We start from the raw sequence: 24,149 nt of genomic DNA on the forward strand, positions 1-24,149 counted from the left end.
TTAGAAAGAGAGCTTCAGACAAGTGGAAATTAAAGACAGAAGAGGCGCATGACATCTTTCAGTGATGTGGAGCAGTGAGGGTGTCACCTGGGAGAAAAGCCAGTAACGAGACTAATAAAAACAAAAATAAAAAGTAAAGAGAACTGGGGTATGAAGATGATATGGGATAAGGTGATTGGGACCGTTTGGTGTTCCACTGGGAAGACTCCTAGGAAAATATAATACTCACGAAGCAAAAAGTACACACGAGCAAAGCACAGTGACAGGGGTTAGAAGGGCAGCTGTTTCGTTGTGTGTATTGCTATATTAATACACACACACAGACACACACACCACATTCAAGGGCTTAGACCTGTATTTACCTTACAGGCTTAGACCTGTATTTATTTTGTGCAGTACTTTTGAGAGAGTGAAAGATAAAACTTGATTCTTCCCTGAAACTTGGGCAACAGAAACTTTTAAAAAACAGTTGTTTATAGGTTTTTTTCCCAGCCTGGTTCCTAAGAAGTAGTCCCTGAAATTATTTCTGAAAATGACAATTCCTCATAGAAGGGATTTGTATGAGGACAGAAGGACTAAACATGACTTCAGTTTGAGCCTCTCCTAAGGAAAGAGGCCTCTTAATTTAACATTTCCACCTGATTCTAAAATCTACCTTTCTTCAAGCTTTCCAATCCATTCTCTGCCATTAATTTCTTTCCTTGCAAGCACAGAAAAAAGATGCTCTTCACACTTCAACCAAGGCACAGACGATTATCTGGAAATCTATATTAAAATTCAACTTCAGAATTGCTTCCAGATTAAAAGTTTAAATATCATATAAAGTTAAAGGGAACAGACTCAACAAGAAGTCCGAACCATGGTGAAACTGTCTAAGCCCTTTGGGAAATAGAGGTTCCAAAACCGAAGTACACTGGAAGATTTGCTTATTCCTGACTTAAACATAATTTTAAAATATTTCCTTTCTTACATCAGAAAGGCCGATTTCTACCTTATTATAGTTGAGAACAGATATTTCTTTTTCTTTTGTTTTCTTTTTTTTTTTTTAGGGAAATGTCCTTGAACGCAAACACCTGTGACACCTGTGAACATTTCTAACCGTCAACTATGGGATTAGGGAAGGTCAGATTTCAGAGTATTAAATTGAATAGAATGGCCTACCTCTTACAGTAGCAGATGTTTCCTTATGGTATATTTAATGAGGCAAGTGACAGAGTGCTATATATTAGTGATAAATATTCCCTGGGGCAAAACTCAGGGTTAGGGGATGGGGTATGAGTAAGTCTAGGGAGGTAAAATGGAATAGTAGGACCTCCTGTTGCCAGAACAAATCCCTCATTTCACCAAACATTGTACCTCTTGGAATCTTGAAGTGGGAGCTAATCATGCCAAAGAGAACTGAAAGGCCCAAGCAATCTATTTATTGCTTTGTAAAGTTCAGTCCTGTGGACACATTAGTTAAAAGAAGCAACTCCCAATAGAATTAGGAACAAATTACCTCCCCTAAATATGAAATGCAAGATTACATATAACATCGTATCTACAGTGTTCCTTCAGTTTTTTCTCGCTTTTGGCAATGGCCTTTAAAAACTGGAAAGAAGAGTGCAGGGTCCCTAAGTTTCTGAATACTCTCTTACATACTGTATACATAGAAAACCAGGGTAAGGACCCCGTCAGAGGTGTGGAAAAACAAATGAAATAATCCAAAGCAAATCTATCCATCAATTTACTTGTTTTTCCAGCGTTTGGAGGAAGAGGTCATGTGTTTTAAGATTTTACTGAGCTAGACCTTTCACAGGCATTACTTTATGGAACCATCACAGCTACTTCCTAAGGTAGCTATTATACAGCAGACCCTGGGGATACAGCACGCACGGTTCCTGCCTTCTAAGGGGCGCAGGGCAGGCGTACCCAGATGTCACACAGTGTGATGTGAGGTGTGACAGAGGGAAGGTTCCATGTTCTGTGGGGAATATGTTAGGGTAGCATTGTATTCAGGACCGCAGAGCTAGGATTCCTCTCAGGAATCCTTTTAGAAAGGAAGACTCTGCTCTGAGCACAAATCTAGCTGGAAAACCCAACCAGGAACATAAAGGCAGCACTAAATGAATGTGTTCAGATTAAATGGATACCTTTTACAACTCCTCATATATTACTAATATGTTTTAAATTTTTAATTTTAAATAGACATGTCTGTAAAGCTGTCATGGGAAAGGAAATAAGCAGCCCAGTTGTACCACTAAGGTGCAAAATAATTCATAGAAATTATTCTTCCTAAAAGTATGCCTCAGTATCAAGACATGGATAGTCTCATAGGCTTTTATTAAAAAAAAAAAAAAAAAAACTCTAAAAGATAAGGTAAAAACTGCAATTTTACTTAAAAAATGATCAGGGTTTCTTGCAAGTTTCTATTGATTCTTTTTCACTAAACACAATTCAGAAGATAATTCTTCCGGGGACGGGGGGAATCTTACAATGAAAACCTGCATAAAAGTGTTTACAGCAGCTCTATTCATAACTGCCAAAACTTGGAAACAACCAGGATGGCCTCCAATAGGTGAATGGATAAACAAACTGTGGTACATCCATACAATGGAATATTACTCAGTGATAAAAAGAAGTGAGCTACAAAAGACACAGAGGAACCTTAAATGCATTCTGCTAAGTGAAAGAAGCCACTCTGAAAAGGCTACCTACTGTATGATTCCAACTACATGACATTCTGGAAAAGACAAAACTGTGGATATAATAAAAAGGTCAGTGGTTGTCAGGCGTTATGGTAGCAGCAGAGAGAAGAGGTGAGTAGGTGGAGCTCAGGGGATTTTTAGGTTGTGAAACTATTCTGTACGGTATCATAATGGTGGACACATGACATTATGCACTTGTCAAAACCCAAAACACTGTATAACACAAAGAATGAACGCTAATGTAAACCATGGACCTTAGTTAATAATAATATATCAATATTGGTTCATAACTGTGACAAATGTACCGCACTAATGCAAGATGTTAGTAATAGGGGAGACTGTGAGGGTGGTGGTGATGGAGGGACCTTTCTGTGCTTTATGCCCAATTTTCTTGTGAACCCAAAACTTCTCTAAAAGTTAAGTCTATTAATTAAAAAATCTTAAGACAGTTTGAAGAGGAAAGAGACTGGTTAACCTGAATAAACAAAGAGAGAAGTGATTCCATATTGTAGAATGATATGAATTACTATCATCTCACACATGTTAGTTAATTATGGTGTATTTTTAATTGAAATAATAGGTGTATAATAGAACACCAGGAGAGTAGTGTAGAATTATCTTTATTTCAGAACTGATGGGACCTTAGAGATGAATAAGCAGGTTTATATAAACTCAGAAAATAACCAATCATGACTACCTGAGAAGGGAAAACTGTGTTTGGTTTCTGCTGGGGCAAACTGAACGTGTTAAAGTAAGTGTTATGGAAAAAAATATTTATAGTTGCTAAGGATGCAAAAAAAATCTCCTGAAATTTTTATTTATGTTAGTACATTGGAATGTAGCCCAAATTACTACATATGTCTGTACCTAAATGGTTTAATTTAGTTGGTACTAATCTTACACACTCTTTGAGGGTTCCTAAAGTGATTTCTTTATCAACATAAATGATCCACCTTTTCAGCTATTTTAAAACTCAGGACAATAAACGTTCCACTGGCACATGTGAGAGGTGGTACAGCCTGGGCATTCGAGTGTGGGTGGTGGAGTTAGACTGCCTGGGTTCAAATCCTGGTTCCACTACTCACTGGCTGGGTGACCTTGGGCAAGTTACTTAACCTTCCTTGGCCTTTTTCTCCCCATATGGAAAGTGGGGACAATAGCAATACTTATCTCATGATTAAATGAATTAATGTACATTTCACTTGTGCAGGGCCTGGCCCACAGCTCTCAAGTGTTAACTGTTATTAATCCCAATAAACTGATTTTAGGAGACCACGCCTGATGGCAACATGAAGACACCTCTATGGTGATACTTCTGCTACTCCTAGCATTAATGTTAACCTGTTGGCCTCCTCCACTGAATTGTACTCAGTGACAGCAGGAGCCAAATTGTAGTCATCTTTGTTAACAAAACACATTTAAGGAAATAGTTCTCAGAATAAGGAACTACACTGATTTACTTCTTACTGGGGAAGAAATTTTAATTTCAGCTAAAATTCATACTGTTGAATTGAAAACTTTATTTTTTCAATTGAATTGAAAGAGGAAACCAGGTAAAGTTTTAGTGCACCATACTTTGGCCCAGTGACATTACGGTATATCAATTTTAAGATCATCTGTGCCCTTAAGTATTTCCCCTGGGGAGACTGGATTATACTGGGACTTTTGGCTGAAATGCAACCATGTTGAAAAGAGAGAAAACAGCAACTGGAGGTTCAAACTGAACATTAACTGCAAGTTGAGATCCACACCATTTTTAGTTGGTGAGGGCTCTAATTCACAATTCAATAGTTCCAGATAACAGATCAAATCTGCGCTTCTGGTTTTGAAAGGCTCTGGTGAATCCAGTGCGTGCAACTTCAGCTACTGTATCAAAGACTGATGTTTATTTAATCAAGATGGGAAATAAGGGTTTATGATATCCTAAGAAGCAATAAAGTTATTATCTTCATGTAAACTACCCAAAATAAACACCAAGGGCAGCAAACTGGAAGAACACCCCAAAGAACAGAAGACTGGCTTCTAAATAGATGGCCTTTTCATTTTAAGCAATAGACAAGTATTTAACTAAATTATTCTCCACTGAGACTATTAAAATGGTTTTGCTATTGCTATCCAAATGGAATTTCAGACCCACTTAATTTCAAAAAATTGAAATTCAAATCACAGATTTGGTGTATTTTAAATGGTGCTGTGTGCTCTATGAGCTATTTGTGCTCATTACCACATCGAAGTGGCTGGACTCAGATGTATTACGTCAGAGATGCCAAATTAATTTCTTAGACATCTTCATAAATAGCTCTAAAATTATTATGAGGCTTGATGATTGAAAACCTTTCCCATTTCTTATTGTTCACTGGTGACATAATTTAGATCAGATAGATATTTAGTATACAAGATTCCCAGAATTATAAAACCAGGAAGAACCCTAATGGGCATCCAGTCCAATGTCCTTACTGTCTAAGAAAATGAGGCCCAGAACAAGCAGGTGAATGTAGTAGTTAAAAGCTTGGGCTCTGGAGTCAGACAGACCCAGTCCCAGATTGGCAAGTTATTCACTGCCGGACCTTGAGAAAGTTATTTAAGCTCTCGAAGCCTCAGTTTCTCCATCTGCAAAATGGGATCAACAATTGTACTAATCTTTATAGCTTTGTAGTAAAGACTGGATGAGCTGAACACTCAAAGTATTCAGCACAGAAGATTGGCACACTGTAACTACTCAGTAAATGCTACCAGTTATTATTATTATGACTAAAAACTGACTCCTAAGGCAAGTAAGCAGCAACAGAACTGGAACTTGAGTTCCTGCATGCGTCACAGTGTTTTTCATCTAAACACAGTACCTGGGATAAAGATTCACTGGTCCTGACAATTTAAGTATAACTACATCAAATAGAAGGATAACTGTTTCAGTTTTTGTGCTACTGAAATGATCAAAATATTAAAATGACGATTACATACTGAGTTGTCAAATTCATGAAGATTCACATGTATTTAGCTTTTCGTGAGCAATGGACATTACATGTTTACCTTTGTAACTGTTAAATTATATGCTTTTAAGTATTTCCCACCAAAAGCTGCTCATATAAAATAAATGACAAAAGTTAGGGTTCACTTGCTAATGATCTTAAATTTGACCCTGATTAGTTGCTATACCGACTATGTCCGATATTCTTAATTTGTATCATCAGTCAGATATCACCATATCCTCTACACATCTGCTATGGAGGAAGAAGAATAAGGACACATGAAAGAAAAAGGTCACATGGATCTGTAGTGTGAGTGAGAATCGGTTTGGCTAATACAGACTCGTCAGAACCCAGCAGCCACCAATCACAGACATTTGGAATTGCCATTTCTGTCAACATTGTGTCCTTATATGATTCAGCTCAGAGTTGAATGTTTTTCTTACATTAAAAAATGAATAATTAAGAAGCCTCATAAGGACTATTAGCTTTTTATAATATGCTCTCAGTATTCTGCATTTGTTAATTTTTAGTTAGTTGGCAGTCTTTTCAATAAATATTCTCAGACTGTCAAGTGGGTGCTTAAAATATTTTCTTGTAGTAAACTAAAGGTCATTTTTCTCCTAATCTGGAGAATGATCAATGTATATAAAATTACTTTAAATCTTTAAAAATAAGAGTAACTGAATTAAATAGACATCAGCTGAAACTACAGTGACATAAGCTCAAATATAAAAACATGAACAAAACCCAAACACCTTTTTATATAACACCAATGTGATTCAGCAGACCAACAGATGAAGAAAATAGTAATCTGAAAAGTGGCAATTTATATCCACAGCCAGTACTTAGTATTTCAGTGACTAGAAATAAAATTGTTTGGCAAACTTACCCGCATTTTTGCACAAGCATCTTGGGTTGATTCTGTCCCCCTGAGCTCTTTTATCAGCATAGAACCTAAATACTGAAATACAAAAAAATTCAACGATTTATGAAAAACAGAATATAAATATGAGTAGCAATTTAAAAGCAGACTGTAGAAGTACTACTGGCCAGGTTTCCTGGCTGTAGGCTGCTGCATAACTTTTAAAAACTAACAGTAACTAATCCTAACAAATAAATGCACATGTAGAGAGAATGCAGCAGAATTAAGCACAGTTCTGAAAGCTGCAAATTGCTCTTTATAATAAAACTGTAGCAGTTTCTAAAGACGCCATCTTTCAGATCATATTTAACTGCAAAACGGGGGCATCTAAAAATGTTTTCCCTTTTTTTTTTTGAGGCAGCTATGTCTGCAAAAATAAATCACGTCACTATCTATGTAATTACAGGGTTGTATGAGACAGCTGAGAAGCTAAGAAACATGCACCCCCGTTTGGATTTAGTTGGCCGCATAGGTAATTAACGTTAGGCTGTTCTTAGGCAGAGATGCAGTTTTGGACCTTTTTCATTCACAGCTGTGTGCCCTGTGGTTGATCCACTTGAGAACAGGCTGGGAGCCTGCGGGGAGGGGGAATGTCATTCACAGTTGTTCCACAGCCCAGAGAGCTGAGTCTTTGGTGCAAACTGACACTGGAGGGGCTGAATGGGGCAGGAGAAGGATGAGAATGTCTCCTCCCAGGAATGACCAACCACTTTGCTGTTAGGTGATCGGCTCCAATACGGCCTTGGTACAAATCGTCACGCGTGCTTCAAATTCTGGCTGGGGGGGCAAATAGTTTTTAGCAAAATGTCTATTTTGCCTTTCTATCAGTTGACTCCCCTTCAACCTTTTGAAGCTTCAACAGGGCTCTTTCCATTTATCATTTTTCTCTAATTCCCTTAAAAAAATAGAAAGAGCTCTATATGTCTTTTTTAAAAGAGTGCATTAAAATAATTATTTTCCTGACATGACTGAGGAGACCCTGGCACTCTGCAAAAACTCGGTTGGGAATCAGTCCTACCGACCCGGGAGGTCCCTGACTTGAAGAGGTTGTGCAAGGGCACAATAGCAGAGGGTTTGGTCAAAGCCTTCCAAGAAAGGCATGCTCAGAAAGGCTCAGGGATTTGGCATTTGAGCCTTGGAGGAGGGAGGCATTTCAATCCCACAGTTTTGGGAAGACCGCTATTGAAATGAGTCCAATGCTTCAAGATATAAAGAGGTGCAGATAGCACAAAATGAAAAAAAAGCCTAAACTGCTGTGAGATAATCAGAACATCCACATCTTCATCAAATCAAGGAAAATGATCGTGGTGAAATCCTTATCTTTTAAGGTATCAGGAAACTTTGTCCTAATTGAAACATTTATTTTTAAGAGAGACAGTTTCAATGCTCTGTCCTGGGTTCAGCCACTTTCCCTGCCGCAGTCATGACAACCACCTGCCCCCAAACCAATGGTATCTTTTGAACATTTACCTGTTCATATCATTCACAATTCTCAGCTAAGCCTGATTCCCTCTCCCATTTCAAAAAAAAAAAAAAAAAAAAAAAAGCCCAGTACTGTAATATAATCCAAATGATGACAATGAAAAGAATCTGGTATTTATATAGAGCAGTAGACCCAATGTTTTGAGATGTGTAAGTGGAAACGTCTATATGTGCTGTATTTATACTCATTTCCATTTTAAGATAGCAGTTTATCACATTTAATTTAAAATATACAACTATATAAGAAGACAAAACAGACCTTAAGCTTACAAGATTAAAAGGGTTATAAAGCTCTATTTATTTGGACTTTCTCTGTGGCGAGAAGGCTACTTTAAGAAAAAAGAGAAGGGGAAAACATTTTAGGAATTTCAGTGACGGACATTTGGGGATACCTTCAATATAAAAGTAAACAGGTTAGAAATGCACCCTCTATCCCTGCTGGTACCCAAGTACTGAATTCTGGGTAACTTACAAAAGCTTTGTAATCACACGACTGGAAGATGAGCTTTTCCGGGTGGTGTTGCCAGTACTGCACTGGAGTTGAGGCTGTGGCTTCGTTTGGAGGTCGCAAGGTAATGGAAGGTTCTCCCCAGTCTCCTGTCTGAAAATTACATTTATTCTAGAGGTAACATGAGCAGTAGGCCAAGTTCATTCCCTATAGCTGGCCTGAGTTCATCTTATACCTGTGTGCTGTAAATGTGCAAATGTATATTATATGTTTGTTATGGCTTTATATGTCTTAGCATCATATTTCCCAAAGCTGAGTTAATTTTTGAGGTATGAAAGAAGTTGACCTATTCTATTTTTAGAATGACACCCTAAGCTAAGTAATTTTAAAATAAAACATGAAGATATTCATAAATGATTTACTAATTTTCTGTTCCAACAGAAAAGAACATACAATCTTTGACTTTTCTGTTTTTAAACTTGACTATTTGAAATTTTTAGTTTGAATTGCTTTTGCATTCAGAATACACAGTTCCATAGATTTCAGTTCCCAGTTAGGACATGTACCATGTACTCTGAATAATTTTATATCTCTGGAGAAAAGATACAGTAGGTGTGACACTAAACTGAATTTTAGAAGAAAAATGTACTAATGGATGATACCTGGTTTCCCTCCTCTGAATTCATTTGTATCAGTACAATACTACTGTGGTTGTCTTGGATATACTCAGCTACCTCCCTCAGAAAACCTAAAGCATGAATGAAGAATAAATATTTAAATACCAGGTTTGGTCATACGTGCATACGCATGTACTTGAGGATCCTGACCACAAATACAAGCACATTCCCATATGCTGGTGTATCATATAGTACATAAATGTCCACTAAGACAGGCCTAAGACAGAAGGACATTCTATCATTTTAATTATCATTTTCCATAAGGTTAACCTCGATATGTTTTATTACTGTAATGGTTTAGTATGAGCACCTATAAAGTCAAAGGCCCGTGTTGGGAGATTTCTCGCTCTTTTCCCTCGTAAAGATTCTGATTGCTCAAGATTCGGTTCTTTGTTGGACATAACTAAAACTAGACAACAGGCAGATTTCCAAAGCCACTCTCTTCTAACCTGGATTTGGTTGGTCTTACAGAGTTATGAGAAATTACCTCTCTCAGGAGCTGGAAGAGTATAAAGAGGTCTCCTGAGCTCCAAAACCAAATAAAACCTTGGCTAGAGATAAAGTTCCACAGAAGTACTGGCAAACGGGTTTCTTAAGGAGGATTTTCAAGAAGTCTGGAATAAGAATGCCAGATTTTGGATGTAGGTGTACGTGTTGGGAGGAAAAATCCATAACTTTCATTAAATTCTTTGAAATGCTTTAGAAAGTTCAAAAGGTTAAGAGCCCCAAGTCTCCAGGAATAGCTTAAATAGGATGTGTGTTTTGGGGAAGAGGACTACCATTCCACTTTTTTTTCTGTGCAGTTTGGACTTACATTAGGAGGAATGTGAGGTGGCTGTCATTTCTGGAAAGGGTTAGGCATAGGCTTTGCCATCTGGAAATTTCTAACTGACTTTAAAAAACAAAAGAATTCTAGAGCCCTTTAGGAATTCAAAGGCCTTTTCATAGAGGCAGAGGAATGCACAAGCCTTTTCGTGAAGCAGAGAGCCTGAAGCTTTTCTCCTTAAGATGGGTGACTCCCAACCACGGTAAGAGCAAAGTGAGCCTCGTATTATCTCCTTGGCTTCTCACCAGAGTGTGTGACCAGTCAGAACTCCTCTGCTCGTCTCTTACGCTCTGCCCTGAGCTACTCTGTGTTAGTTTCGTTCTAGTTGCTGATTTACTCTCACAGGGCTCCGTTCTCCCATCTCCCGTCTGTTGATATTGTTAAGGCTTTATCTGGAATATTTACTTTAGCATTTTTAAACAAAAATCCTATGTTTTATGACCCATCCCTGACTCATTCTTGAGTTTTTTCTTCATGTTTATACAAACTGTTATTTTGTGAAAGCAATAACTGATTGCAATTAATTAATTAGGAGTAAGTTTTCCTCTGACTTCCTATTTTGATCTTTTCTTTTCCTTCTCTCTCAAACGTTTGGATCTTTATTATCTCTCCAGTCTTTATTTCAACTGGCTGTGATTTGCTCTTAAAAAAACTAGTATAAAATTAAAAATGCAGAATATGCGAATTTCAATATTCTTTTGAAGCTGAGTGTAATAACCTTTAAATAACAGTTAAAACTCTGGAAACATGCAGCTGTGAGTACTTAACTAAAAGCTCTCCCCACATCTAGCAAATCATCCTCTAATCTCCCCCCATTAACCTTCTCCCCTGTTCTCCCCCCTCCCTTGATAAAGCAACAACAACATAGCAAACAGGTGTTGTACATTTAAGTCACAGGTAACACTGTTAACGGAACAACAGAAGTTTGCACACAACTTCGTGGAATGATACAAAAGGAGCTGGTTGACCTCAAAAGATCCTTCGATCCAGTGTCCGCTGATGTGACAACCCAAACCAAGCATCCAATCTTCACGTTAGCCCTGTCATCATTTAGCTGAGGTTCACCTTGGCCAAGCTCAATGGGCAGTTTTCAAAAAAGCCTGAGCAGACATGGCAGGAGCTGGGGGTACCACGGGTTGCGGGGCAAGGGTTGGGGGGTAGGGGTGGGGATGGGTGGGGTGAAGCTGGGGTTCTGGGGACATTTGAGGTGTTCGTACATTAAGCATGCAAATCATATGCAAACTCATTCTCTAATTGCTGAATTAACTCAGGCACTTGTATAATTGAATTTCAATGTGAGTTCCACATATACTTAAAGCAGAATGCTGATGCAAATATTTACATCATCCACAGACGTCGCAGCAGCCATTTTGGGAATTACAAGCCCCAGCATACAGCACCTCAGTCTGGAGATCATTTCCATCTCTTATTTGATAACCACTTGAAGAAATCAGTGGTGCTTCCATTTAATCTGTTTAGGCAGCGCCATCATCTGCTCTCCTATGACTCCACTTTGTCCAGAAATCACAAACCACTGCTTTGAATCCAGAGTGATCTGACACACTTCCCCCACGTGCAATGGGGGGAGATAATTATAGGGAAGAGAAACAGAATCCTTACTTTATTTTCTTTGAGGCCCAGAAACTTTGCTCCAGTCCAAATATTTTAAAAATTCCCTACAGGGACTGAATCTACCTTTCTGGAAATAGAAACTGAATTTTGTCAGACTTAGTGCTATTTCCAGAAATTCGTTTTCAAACAGAGGGAAAAGTGTTCTTAAAATTGAATTTATAAGGATATAATTTTCCTTTCTTCCTGGAAATTCATCAACTGATTTTTTTTTAACCTTAGATCTAAGAATATTTAGAAGACTCTGCTTGTACTTGTTGACTCTTCTCTTTGGAATTAATTCAGTGGGAATGGATGGACTCCTCATTACTCTATTGTAAAGGGCAGATGTGGCCTTGATCCTTGGGGTGGGATTCAGCTTCACCTGGTTGATGGACAGTAAAAACAAAAGTGCTCAGAGAACAAGGGTGCCTTAGGTCTCCATCCTTTTGGAGGCTGAATTACAGCAGGAATGAGCTATGGAGGAAACAGGTCGAGTGGTGATAATACGGAGGAGCTGTAGAGACCAAAAAGCAAATACGGGGTTTTGCCTCGCATATAAAATAATTTCAACTGTGAAGCCCAGTATTAGCTCTTGTTAAATAGTACATTCGTATCTAGATAATATCTGTATTTCTTCAGGTTAAGTTTAAAACATTAATAATTTCCCAGTTAAAAATGCTTGTTAAATATTAAATAAAAATCAAACAGACTTAAAAAGTCTTTTGCCTGAAATCATGGTTTATAATCAAGTCTCATCTTTACTGAAAAGTAGATCTAAACATGGGTTACGATGAAGCAATACTATTTAATTAGAATAACAAAATAAAATCGAAAAAGTCTGGGGTAAAAGTCTGTCATATTGTAAACTATCAGTGACTGGCAGTGCTTTTTAAAAGGCTTAAGTAATTGCAGAAGAGAAATGAAAATGATCCAGGGCACTCTTACTAAATATCTTCAGGATAGTTCTTTAAAGCTTAAAATACTTAGAGAAAAAGCTTTTCTTTAGGTTCACGTATTGAATGCTCTTAACAGTCCAAGAATTTGGCCATGGATTAAAACCTTGTTTACTTGGCATATATGTATGTATTTATTTCCTTTAATATATATCAGTTAAACAGAGGGAAATGTACATTATTAACTATCCCTTCAAGCTCAAATAAAAATTAACCTTCCAATATGAAAGAAGAACATAATTTGAGATTAAAGTTTTAAATGGAGAATTGATTCTGCTTAATAGGTATTTGTCAACTGCCAACTAGAAATTCATAGCCTGCTGAGTTTGAAGGATTATAATTGGGCCATACCCAATATAATGTAATTAAATTAAATGTCTCATACCACCAGCTGAAAAGTATAAAACTGCTAACTGAATTTAGTTATAACACAGAAAAAAATTTGCAAAATTTCATAGATTTTTATTGGATGGCGGATTCTAAAATGTAGCTTTTAATCTTTTCATTATTTCAAAAGGTGGTAAAACTGCAAGGTTTTAGTTCATGTGCACCAGACATATAATCCTAAAACATCATATCATATAGCTCTCTATCCCCAAAAATGGAAACTGAAGATACCACATATTCTGTATGTTCTGAGAATACAAAGGGGAAACATCGTCTATATTCTTACTTACTTCTTGAGAAAAAAGTTCTGTAAGGATGTCAGTAGATAATTAAAAGCTATGATTATGACTTAGTTTTCTAACATGAACAGGAAGATATGGTATTTTCCAAGCATGACTTAGTTTTCTAACATGAACAGGAAGATATGGTATTTTCCAAGCCTTGTATTATTCTTTAAAGAATTTTTAAAATTAGGATTTAATTGATTTTTTTAATAGAAGCTTTTAAATCTTTTCTACTAGGAACTGCTCCCACCTACCTGCTTGTAAATTTAGATCTGAATATTAACAAACATTATTCTCTACTGAGAACACTTAATGAAAAACTAAAATGATTTTAAATGACAACTGTTATTTTCAGGTTTCACTTTCAATAATTCTGACAAATAACAGAGGTGGGCTACCCAAACATGTATGATATATGTGATCACATTTACTTTCCATTATCTCTACAGCTTTGAAGAGGGCTACATATAGCTCTATACTTATAAATACGTATACATGTATTTGGATGTGAATGTAAGGAAAGGTCTCCTACAAACATTCACACACACATGAAAGCAAGATGCTGCTGCAGTTCTTTTAAAACATCTTCAACAACAAAGAATGCTGGTTTGGGCAAATGCAGCTGGTTATCTTGAATTTGTTCCTTTTGATGATAAAGAGCAGAGATGGCCACTTCTGAACACGAAAAAGCACTGGTTAGAATTTACGTGTTCAGGAGGAACTGCGGGGTCACTGGAGCATCAGTACCAGGCAATGCATAGACACTGTGGTCCCCAAGTGCCAGAAATTCCCATGCACAGGAGGAGGGGTGTGCCTGACATGGCACCTCAAAAGAGGCCCTTTGCATGCCACCCCAAGAGCTCTGCTTAGTGATTCTCAACCAAATGTCTCAACCTCTTAGACAGCAGGCTATCCAATAAGAGAAATTTAATGGAGTGTGAAAATAGAATTGTATTTTAAAATCCAAAATGGAAAAAAAACCCAGACATTAAAATGTTTACTTTCCAAACAAAAATGAATTTTTAAAAAGTATGCAAAGGTGAACTGTGAATATTTGAATATTAAGCAGCTCAGAGTAAAACAGGTCATGATTTCACCCGCATTCCAAAGACCAATTCAGTACTGTCAAGTGGAAAAAAAAGAAAAAGGCTGAGAACCACTTTGTAGCTGTAATGGTGCCTCTCCTGGCTATACTCCTCCCATATTTGCATAAAACTTATATATAATATCATGCAAATCATACTCAAATATTTCTCACAAGTAAAGTGTATGAACCTTTGAGAATTGTTAGGCACAAAGGACTGAATAGCCCATGAACATGGGAAATACAAAATGGGGAAGAATAACACTGATATATACATGGGTATATATATATATCAATTTACCCTTTTCCTTTTTCCTGTAAAAGCAAGTTAACGCAGACACCTGGGATGAAAGCCAAACTCACATGGGACAGATTTTAACTGTAGACTTCAAAACCAAGTATGTTTCTTATTTTAGGACAATGTTTGCACGTTAACTAGTCACAAGGCACAGTGAATGAAGTATAAGAGACAAAAGAAATCTCAGGAGTTGTTAGACATCACAAATTTTCTGCATTGCCAGGACATGGTCCCTATAGCTACTGACGACACTTTGCAACACACGACACAGCTTAAGTTCAGGAAGAGAAAAATAACCATTTGTAACCTTACATTATGAACCTGATGGATGGCTGAGAAAGGAAATCCAGCGTTCTGATTCGTCCATATTTCACAGACAGACGACTGCTGATATAAACAGAAAACTATCTCATCTTGTCAATATTTAAAACACAGCAGCTACCAAGGTAGCATCAAGGAAGGGAAGGAGGAAAATAATAAAAAGCAAAGAATCATATTTCTTAAAAAAAAAACAACTCAAAACACCAAAAAAACCTTTTAGGGTGCCCGAGGTTTAATAATTGACTTTCAAGTCATTCTTTTGCCTAAAAACATTTTTGGGTTGGCTGGAAAAAAAAAGACCATTTATGCATTAGTATTATGTCAAGGGAAATTACCAGTCCACGCACATCTTGGAAAAAGCAAACTGTGTTTTACATTTGCCGAAGAGAATGGAAATACCTTCCCTCTTCATGTCATTTATTTCAGAGGATAAATATTTTTATGAAGTTCAAGAAGGATGGGAAAAAAATCTTTAACACAGGTCAAACACTTTTATTTTCTTATCTTCAAATGACTGAGAGCAAACAACGCAATAAAATGACTTTCCTAATTTAGTCATTGCTCAAGTTGATAAACCTGGAGAGATTTCTTCCCCTCCAGAGCTCTCAAGACCAAAGCTCTGTGATTAACAAGGGAGAAGTGTCAGTTTGCTGCCCAGCAGAGGGAATGTGTGGTGGTGGAGGGGCCCCAAGGAGGCACAGCAGGGAGGGGCTGGGGTCGGGAAGCTCAGCTCCATCCCTCAACCAGAAACTCTGGGGAACGCCATTTGGTGTTTGTGAGCCTAATGAATCTGCTCCATGATTCGGATTCTCTCCCACACCATTAACAATCTAGTAACCAACAATTATTAAAAGGCAGTAACGTTTGCTTAGAACCAAATGCCAAATGAACCAACACCCTCCCAGGAGTTATAGCAGAAACCACCAGATAAACCAACGAGACTCCTGGCTTGACCTTTACAGAGTTCTTTTCCTGAATTCCATCATCTAAAAGACACCATGAAACTGAATCACAGAAAATGGCAGAACGCCTAAACTTATTCAGCCAAGCACTGTGAACATCCCCAGAATTCACAAGCCGAGCGCACAAGGATCAGTGCAGGAAGGAGATAAGAACGTAACCACAATACAGTTTAGAAACCCAGCAAAGAACAATATCATCAGCAAATGCGTTGTGGAAAAGCAAGCTTATCCCTGGCTAAATGTTTCCCCCACCTCCACCCTCCCAGAAACGCTCACCAGAAATTTAACATCTCTCTCTCCAGTTCCAAAGGCAGCTCCACACACACCTACATCTTTGCTTTCCATCCCTTCTGTCATCTGGGTGGCTTGCTGGGGACAGACTGTCAGGTAACTGGCATTCCGTTAAGAAAGTAAGATACCTGGGGTCTGACCAAAAGGCACCTCCAACCACCTCTGCTGTTAAACCAGCTCTGCTATTCTCAGTTTCTGCTCTAAACTTCATGCTATCTTCTCCACAGGGGCATCTTCCCCTTCCTTCTTTGCAAAAATTAAATCTCTAGCAAGTTAAGTCTTGGGGCCATTAAACCCCCAGCCTCGTCTCCAATAGCTGTCATCTGATTTAAATATATTAATTCCATGCTTCAGCAGGATTCCCATCTTAACCGGCGCCAAACATACTTCTAGGATACCCTTAAAGCACTGTCACCCACAGTTCTGAGATAGTTCTTTTACAGAAATTACATCTTCTACAACTTTCACAGACTTTTAGTGCTGGAAGTAAACCAGGGATCACCTGTCATCTGACAGATGAAGAGAAGGACACTCAGAGAGGTTAAGTGGCTTGCTGTGGTCACACAGGGAAGTGTCACAACGTGTCAGCCTGCCAGGATGGCTAGGGAGGAATGCCAGCCCAGTACTGACCTCCCCAGAAGACGGAGAGAATATTCAGTTATACGGAGGCTGTTTGCTAATCCTGAAACAAATATATATAAATGGAGCCAGTTCATGGAACAGTCTCAACTCCACAGGGGTTCAAATACCTTAGAGTTTTGTTTTCCAGTCAACTCCTCCCAAATGGGCCATGCCCGGTCCCTCCTCCCTGGTGGGCAACAGGCCAAGTGACATTTTGGGCAGCCTGCATGACCTCCTGGTCACTTTGAGTTATGAAGAATTCATTTTTATAAAACTCCAATATCATTTATGATTCAAACGGTGCCCTTCCCCACCACACGCCAGTCTTGAGGCTTAAAGAAACCCGAGGTGGGGTGGCATGGTCCTCCTTGGATGCCCCCCACGCCAAGCTCAACCTCCTTCATGCACTTAGTTGGGGCGGAGGATACAGGAGAAGGACAAGGGCCTCTCTTTTCCTTGGTAGTGGCTGAATTCTCCCTGCTGGTTGTCACTGCTCCTCAGGGTAACACTAACTTGGTCTCCGATCCTTCTTACAGGAGCTGCCCCGCCCTGGGCTCCACCGCATCTGCGGAGGTTCTCTGGAGGTCTCTGCTGGGGAGCGGTGTCCCTACTGCACAGTCCCTGATGTGAGAAATCTGCCTCTAGCCTGACTTTGCCCAACCCCACCCAGCCTTCCTAGGTAGGACACGTGCACGCCCCTCGGGCGGGATGCAGGAGAGCGTGCACAAGTCCCGCCGCCTGACTGCTCACCCACAGCACACACGTACGTCCTTGCCACGCAGAGCAGCCTGCTCTGGGACCAACCCTCCTCTCTGCCAGGACATGTCCCTCCAGCTCTCTCTTCCTCAGTGCAGGTTGCTTTCTGTGCATCTGCTCCCACAAGTTCCCCCACTCTGGGTGAGCGTTCCTCTTGGAGACCTTCTCCTTAGGCTTGGGTTGCACGGGGATGCGCTCTCTCCCCTCCCATGGGAAGGGAGGAGAAGCCTCGGTTCTTTCCACAGTGGCTCAGACAATTCTCTGCCCCCCCGGCCCCCAGCACCAATCTTGTGCCTCTGCGGACAGGAGGCTGACTGTGTAGGGCAGGATCCACCACCTGCTGCTACACTCCAGGTAGGGTGTCTGGCTCCCTGCGCAGCAGCTCTCTCTTTAGAACGTGCAATACCGAGTACCTACAGGCAAGTTCCCCCTTAGCATCCTGTCACATGAGTCTATCTTCCAACGGTCACAGAAGTTACCAGAGAGTTAAGGAGGGAAGAGAGGGTCTTGTGCCATAATTATTTTTATTTTAAAAAATCTTGTGCCATAATTATTTTTATTTTAAAAAATTAAAAGGAAAGATTTTCTCAGTGAAGAAATAAAAACCCACCTCTAGTCATATACACCGAAGAGAGCTCCCACGTGGCTTATATACCTTTTAAAGATGTTAACAATAATAACTATTTTTCACTTACAAGCTATGTTCAAACTTGATAAAGTAAATCCTCTCTCATTTCCAATAACTATGTGCCTCAATGCAAATGGTAAAAAGTCAGATTTAAAAAATAGAGTTTAAAAAAAAGGCAGTTAATTGTATTTTAGTTATGGAGATTGTTTTTTAAAAAGCTGATACATGTCAGACATCACAGTAATTCTGACGGTAGCAAAGACTTTACCAGGCGTGTAAGAGCAGTAACTTAAGGTAGACCAGCTCTAACTGGTGTCTTCATAACATGAAATGGCTCTTCTTCTAGACACATGGTTACCAGGCTGAGTGTTGGAATGAATTTTTTAAATGCAAAAGAGTTTCCCCTGCAGAATTTCATTACATTTATGAAGATAATACTTCAGGGTACAACATGCATTGAAGTATAGAGTGTTCAAAAGCTTTGAGAAAGAAAATAGCAGTGAGAAAATTTTATCTGGGGCCCAAATTCCTAGAACAGAAGTGATTTAAATCTAAGTTTTAATTAAACTTTAGAATGTCCTCATGTGTAAAGAAGAATAATAATAGCACTTGGCCTACTTATTTCATCAGGTTGTCGTGTGGCTCGTGCTAAGCTTCACGCGAGAGGCAACTTTTTCACATCTAGGTTTCTAGGACCTGGAATACAGAAGCCATCAAACGTATTGACTGAGTGAATGGAATCACAGAATGTGTTCAATATTTCTTGGCAAATGGTCAAGCACCATAGGAACATTAATTACTGCTCTTCGTTATCACGTTTAGTTGATCTACTTTGTTGTTGCCACTTGTGCCTTCAGTAAACTACATCACTGCCAACACACTTCTGGCAAAATGCACCAGAGATTAACCCGGCAGACTTCTTGTTAGAGATGGTCTCGTTTTTCCTGATAAAGGCTGAAAAAGCACCGCTGACTTTGTTGAAGAGAGAGGCACACCTATATGCTAAAGAGCTGCTTGTACGAGCCTGGAAACAATTCTGTAAAAGGATGGTAAACACCCTTTGCAATTTCATTTGCTTATTAATTTTCTCTCAGTTCCTTTTCCTCATACATTGTGAAGGTTAATTTAGTTGATCTGAACTTGAATTACCATGAAATCCAAATAAATGGGGGTTAAGTAAAGGTATAGCAATCTTAGAACTGAGATATCAATAATTTAATGTTTATTTCTTTGGTGATGAAGTCACCACACTTTTAGAGGTACACAATCTTATCTTGAGTTCAGACCTCTCTCCTGACTCTGGAAATGTTTTCTTAAAATGCAACACACATATTGCTATTGTTACCATTACGTATCTCGGGTTACCACGAATACAGTTCAGAAAATACAACACATTTGCATTCAAATCTAATAACAAACTAAAAAGCATATTACCTATATCCAAAGTCTTTCTCCTAAAGGTTGACTTCTTTTTTGCTCAGTTGGTGGCAACCCAGTAATTTACAATAAATTTTCTCTCCTTCGCTGTCTGTTTTCCCTTCTTTACTGGAACATTGCCTGTAAGTACTGAAACATCTTCCATTAAAAGCAAACAAGCCCCTTTCCTTGACCCAACATTCTCCCTGAGCTCCTGCTCCAATTCCTGTTCTTTAAGAAGCAAATCCCCCCAAGAAGTATCTATATGGTCTCTGCTTCCCCTTCTCCTGTCCTCACCTGAGCCTACTCTGCCGAAACTGCTTTTTTCATTTTGTCAAATCCAACTGTTCATTTTCCTTGACCTTCTGACACTTGATCACTCCTTCCTTTTTTAGCCTCCTTTGCTGGTTCCTATCATCCTCTGGTCCCTGGAGCATCAGTCCTCAATCCTTTTTCCTTCTCTGGCTTTACCAGGTGGTCTCATCCTGTCCTGACTCCCAAATTTATGTCTCCAGCCCAGATCTCTCCTCTGAACTCCAGATTCAGACATCCAGCTGCCTTCTTAACACCTCTCTTAATCTTGATGATTAAGAGGTATCTTAACCTTAAATGCCCCAAAGCAAACTCCGGATCACCTCACCTTCCCTATAAGCGTTCTTATCTCACCAAATGGCAACCCTCTTCTTCCAGTTGGGGTCGTCCTCTTGCTCACATTTCACATTCATTCCAGCAGCAAATCCTACTGAATCTACTTCTAAAATCTTCTCACCCTCCTATCACTACCTGGTCCAAGTCACTACCTTTTCTCACTTGGATTCTTCCATTAGGCTTCCGAACTCATTGCTCTCATCCTTGCCCCCTTAGTGTTTACTCTCAACACAACAGCCCAAAGGATCCATTTAAAATGAAAGCCAGATCATGCTGTTCTGCTCCATTTAACTCAGAAGAAAATTCAGAGTCCTAATAATGGCCTGCAAGGATCTCCATCCTCTGGCTCCCATGCCCGCCCTTACCTCTCTGCCCTCTTGCTCACTCGGTTCTGGACAGCAAAGCACACTCTTGCTTCAAAGCCTCTGCCCTTGTTTCCCCTTCTCCAGATGCTGCAGGACCAGCTCCCTCACCTCACGTTCTACTCCAGTGTCACCTTCTCAGAGAAGTCTTCCCCCAAAGCCCAGCATATTATATCCAAATTAAGTCTATGCTTTCTACGCTGCAAAGGGATTATTCTTTCAGGCACAAATTGAAAATGGGGAAAAAAGTTTACAGCATCAGAACCTGTCTTCCTGGCACCCTGACATTCATTCAGAGATAACTACTGCTCATCTATTGGGTACAAGGCATGGGTCGCAAAGTGACTTAGAGGTCAGCCCTGCTTTTAGTCAACGTTTATGGAATAGGGATTGCTATGGACATGATCCATTTTCCTTTGTCAGGACCAGTATGTAGTAAACTGGGATTCAGAGGCTGATGGTGGGTCTTGGAAGCAGCAAGTGGGCGATAGCTCCGCCCACTCAGTAATACCAATTAGGCTCTGAAAACCTTTGGGATTCTGCCAATGTTGTGTAGCTAGTTTAATAAAGAAGCTTGTATGAATAGAGCCCTCTGGTCAGATTCTATCAGAGATGAAATTTTCTGCCTTGTTCTAGCTCTGAAAAAAAAAAAAGCTTTTCCTCTGTTTCTCCCTTACGTTTGTCATAATTTTTCACACTTTGGGGTGTTCAGAAATTGACCAGAAAGAATCCAACAAGAAATACGAAAGGTTCAGAGTGAAAGCTAAAAGAGTAATGAAGTCCATTTCTTCTCTTGGATGACAGCTCTTCTAAAATAAAACAAAAACAAACTTGAAGAGGGAACAAAACAGCTTCAAAGGCAAAAGAAAAAAGGGCACCCTAACAAAGGAAGCCTTGGTCAGCAGCCAGCAAACTCAGCGCCTCCTTGAGCAGAGACTAAAACGAGATGAGATCTGTCAAAGGATGGAGTCAGACAAATTCACATCAGTCAAGGAACAATGCACCAAACACCGCGTATGCTTTTTTTCTTTAGCAGCGACAGCCGCCTCCTCTTCCACGGGCACTAACCAAACCCTGCCTGGAAATCAGAATCAGAACCTTTTGTCTCTCCTGAGTTACCCAGAAGTCACAGGCCAGCATCTTATTTCTTCTGTCCCACCGTTGTAGATGTGGGAACCATCCTCCTCCTCTCTTCACGGGTGAGTATTGCAATGTGTAGACACTCTCTAACAACCATATGTGATTCTTCTCTTCAACTACGCTGTGACCGTCACAAGTTCAGGGTTTCTTACCACTGACCCTTTCTGTAAAAGGTTTCTGATCAACTATTTTATTTGCAGGGAATGCTGGGCTAAAAAACTCCTGCTCCCCATCATTTCTTCACTTTTCTGATGAGCAGTCTTCTCAAACCTTCATGATTGTGACCTTGACCCCGTATCAGGGAAATTCTTGGACAGATTGGTAATCACCTGCTGGAAGTGAAAAGCCAGGCCAATAGCTGTTTTTCCATGTGTGACCCATTATTGCTGGCGTCGGAATGAATCAATCTAGCAAAAGTGGGAGGAAGTAAACACTACATTCGGTCTCATCATAAGTACGCTGACATGATACAAATTCTGATATTACTTGCTGCCTGCCCAAAGTTACAGCTTTCTCTCACTCACTTCCTCCCTGCTTCACTCCTCCCTCTCTCCTTCCCTCCCCCCTCCTCCCTCCTCTTCTCCACCCCCCACCGTCTTTCTTCCCTCTTTCCCTGTAAACTCTGATTCTGCTACTGACAGCACATAAAGTAAGCTCTCAGCAGCCAAAACAGGAGAGAACTATAGCTATGTGACCTGTTATTCATTTGTAGAGATAATACATGACCTGCATTCCCTAATATGACAGTTGTAGCCCTAAATGACATTACACAGTTATTTATGAAATCTCTTCACAGGAAAAGAAAAAACAGAGCAGAGGAAAAAAAATGGAACACTGTCTACAATCCAGATCTTACTGTTCAGCTCCCCAGGTTCCCTGGATGTTGCAGGGAATTTAAGTCAATTGGGATCACGCTGTTTCTTGCAATATGGGCTATTTTACTTGTTCTCCCTCAAAGTTTGGATGCCACCACTCTTGATACAAACATTTTTTCAGGGCCATTAGCAGAAATATTAATCACTCATTCAGAACTGCAGCGATCAGCTTTTTTATCATAACATGAACTGCTGCAAAGAAATTCGATTTTGCAAAGTATTAATTGTTCTTTGCCTGTAACATCTCTTTAAAATATACATTATTTTCCTTTCTTGTAAATCGAAGATGTCATTTTAAAAATTTAATCCCATTTATTAACTATATGCTCAACATTGGTTCCTGCCTCTGGTAAAAAAAAAAAGAGGTATTGGACAGGCCATTCATTCAATGATGTTTATTGAGACCGCACTATTTCCTCATTTTTTCCTTGTGGAATGTATGGGAAAACAAGGTCTGGTTGATTTAATCCTCTTGCATGATGCCAACCTAAGAAGTCGCTGGTAGAAGGCTACACAGGTTTTTCCTCAGTTCTGCCTTGCTCAGCACTGAAATCAATACATTGGAGGAATTACTTGAAAGGCACACTTTTTTGAGGTGCACTTTTAAAATCAGCATATTACATAGTTGGGAAGGATCACTGATACTTTGAGCATTGAGCAAGTTCTAAAACGGCATTGACATAATAGGATTACTGGACAAACAACTTGATAAAACTGTCTGAGCTGGAAAGGAATAATATAAATGTAAAATCCTGCATTAAGGTAAAATACACACACACACACAGCACTGCTCATGGCCATTGATAAAGGCTGGGACATTTCCATAAAGAAAAGCTCAGTAAGAATTAACCATATCTCAATGTTGTTAAGCATGAACATCAACAAAGCAGACATGCCCAGAGCTGGGGAATCCGGACGCTGTGTAGCCTGCGTCCCACTTAGCAGAACGACACTGGCAAGATGTGGCTGTGGTTAATATAGTGGAGGGAAGACATCAAATTGTCTTTAGTCTTAAAGAATTATTCTCAGCAAGAGGGAGTAGATTTATTCTTCGTGTTTTCAGAAGATAGCATTAACTAACTACATGGGAGCTTTAAGGAGGCTCCTTTCAAGTCCATATAAGGCAAGAGTTCTATTAATTAGAACTTTTCCGATGATGATGGGGCTGGCTGCCTCACAAAGTGGGGGCTGCCTTACAGGGACAAGTTCAGGAATAAACTTGTGGCTGTTTATTAAGGATGTATTAGAAGGGGTGCTGCATCAAGACACATTTTCTGGCCCCCTCCCACCCTAAAGTTCTCTGCTTTTCGTTAACAGAGGCACAAAAGAATCCTCTAGCCATAAATGCATGTAGATATTGCAAGTTACTATACATTTTTGTGATACTACATTCAAGCCTCAAAGTAGAGACCGATACAGAAAGGGCCGGGGGGGGGGGGGTCACATCATTTCACAACTGGTTATGTGAAGCAATTGTTTGCTACCCCTGATTTGTAAAGAA

The 24,149-nt window shown here is 39.5% G+C and overlaps 1 protein-coding gene across 7 annotated transcripts in view; it reads right to left on the minus strand.

Annotated features, from left to right (window-relative positions):
* The window catches only part of ANKS1B (ankyrin repeat and sterile alpha motif domain containing 1B), a 1,156,005-nt gene that overhangs the window by 46,932 nt on the left and 1,084,924 nt on the right, over positions 1-24,149 (minus strand). For 5 of the 7 annotated variants that reach the window (XM_059936736.1, XM_059936735.1, XM_059936734.1 and 2 more), the window contains 2 exons: positions 8,533-8,661; positions 6,546-6,617 (listed from right to left, as the gene is read on the minus strand). In XM_059936736.1, the coding sequence (XP_059792719.1) occupies positions 6,546-6,617; positions 8,533-8,661 (201 nt within the window). Of the gene's footprint in view, positions 1-6,545; positions 6,618-8,532; positions 8,662-14,940; positions 15,016-24,149 lie in introns of all 7 variants that reach the window. The other 2 variants (XM_059936733.1, XM_059936732.1) reach the window with 2 other exon arrangements.

This window comes from Balaenoptera ricei, chromosome 10, assembly GCF_028023285.1.
Source record: "Balaenoptera ricei isolate mBalRic1 chromosome 10, mBalRic1.hap2, whole genome shotgun sequence".
NCBI lineage: Eukaryota > Metazoa > Chordata > Mammalia > Artiodactyla > Balaenopteridae > Balaenoptera > Balaenoptera ricei.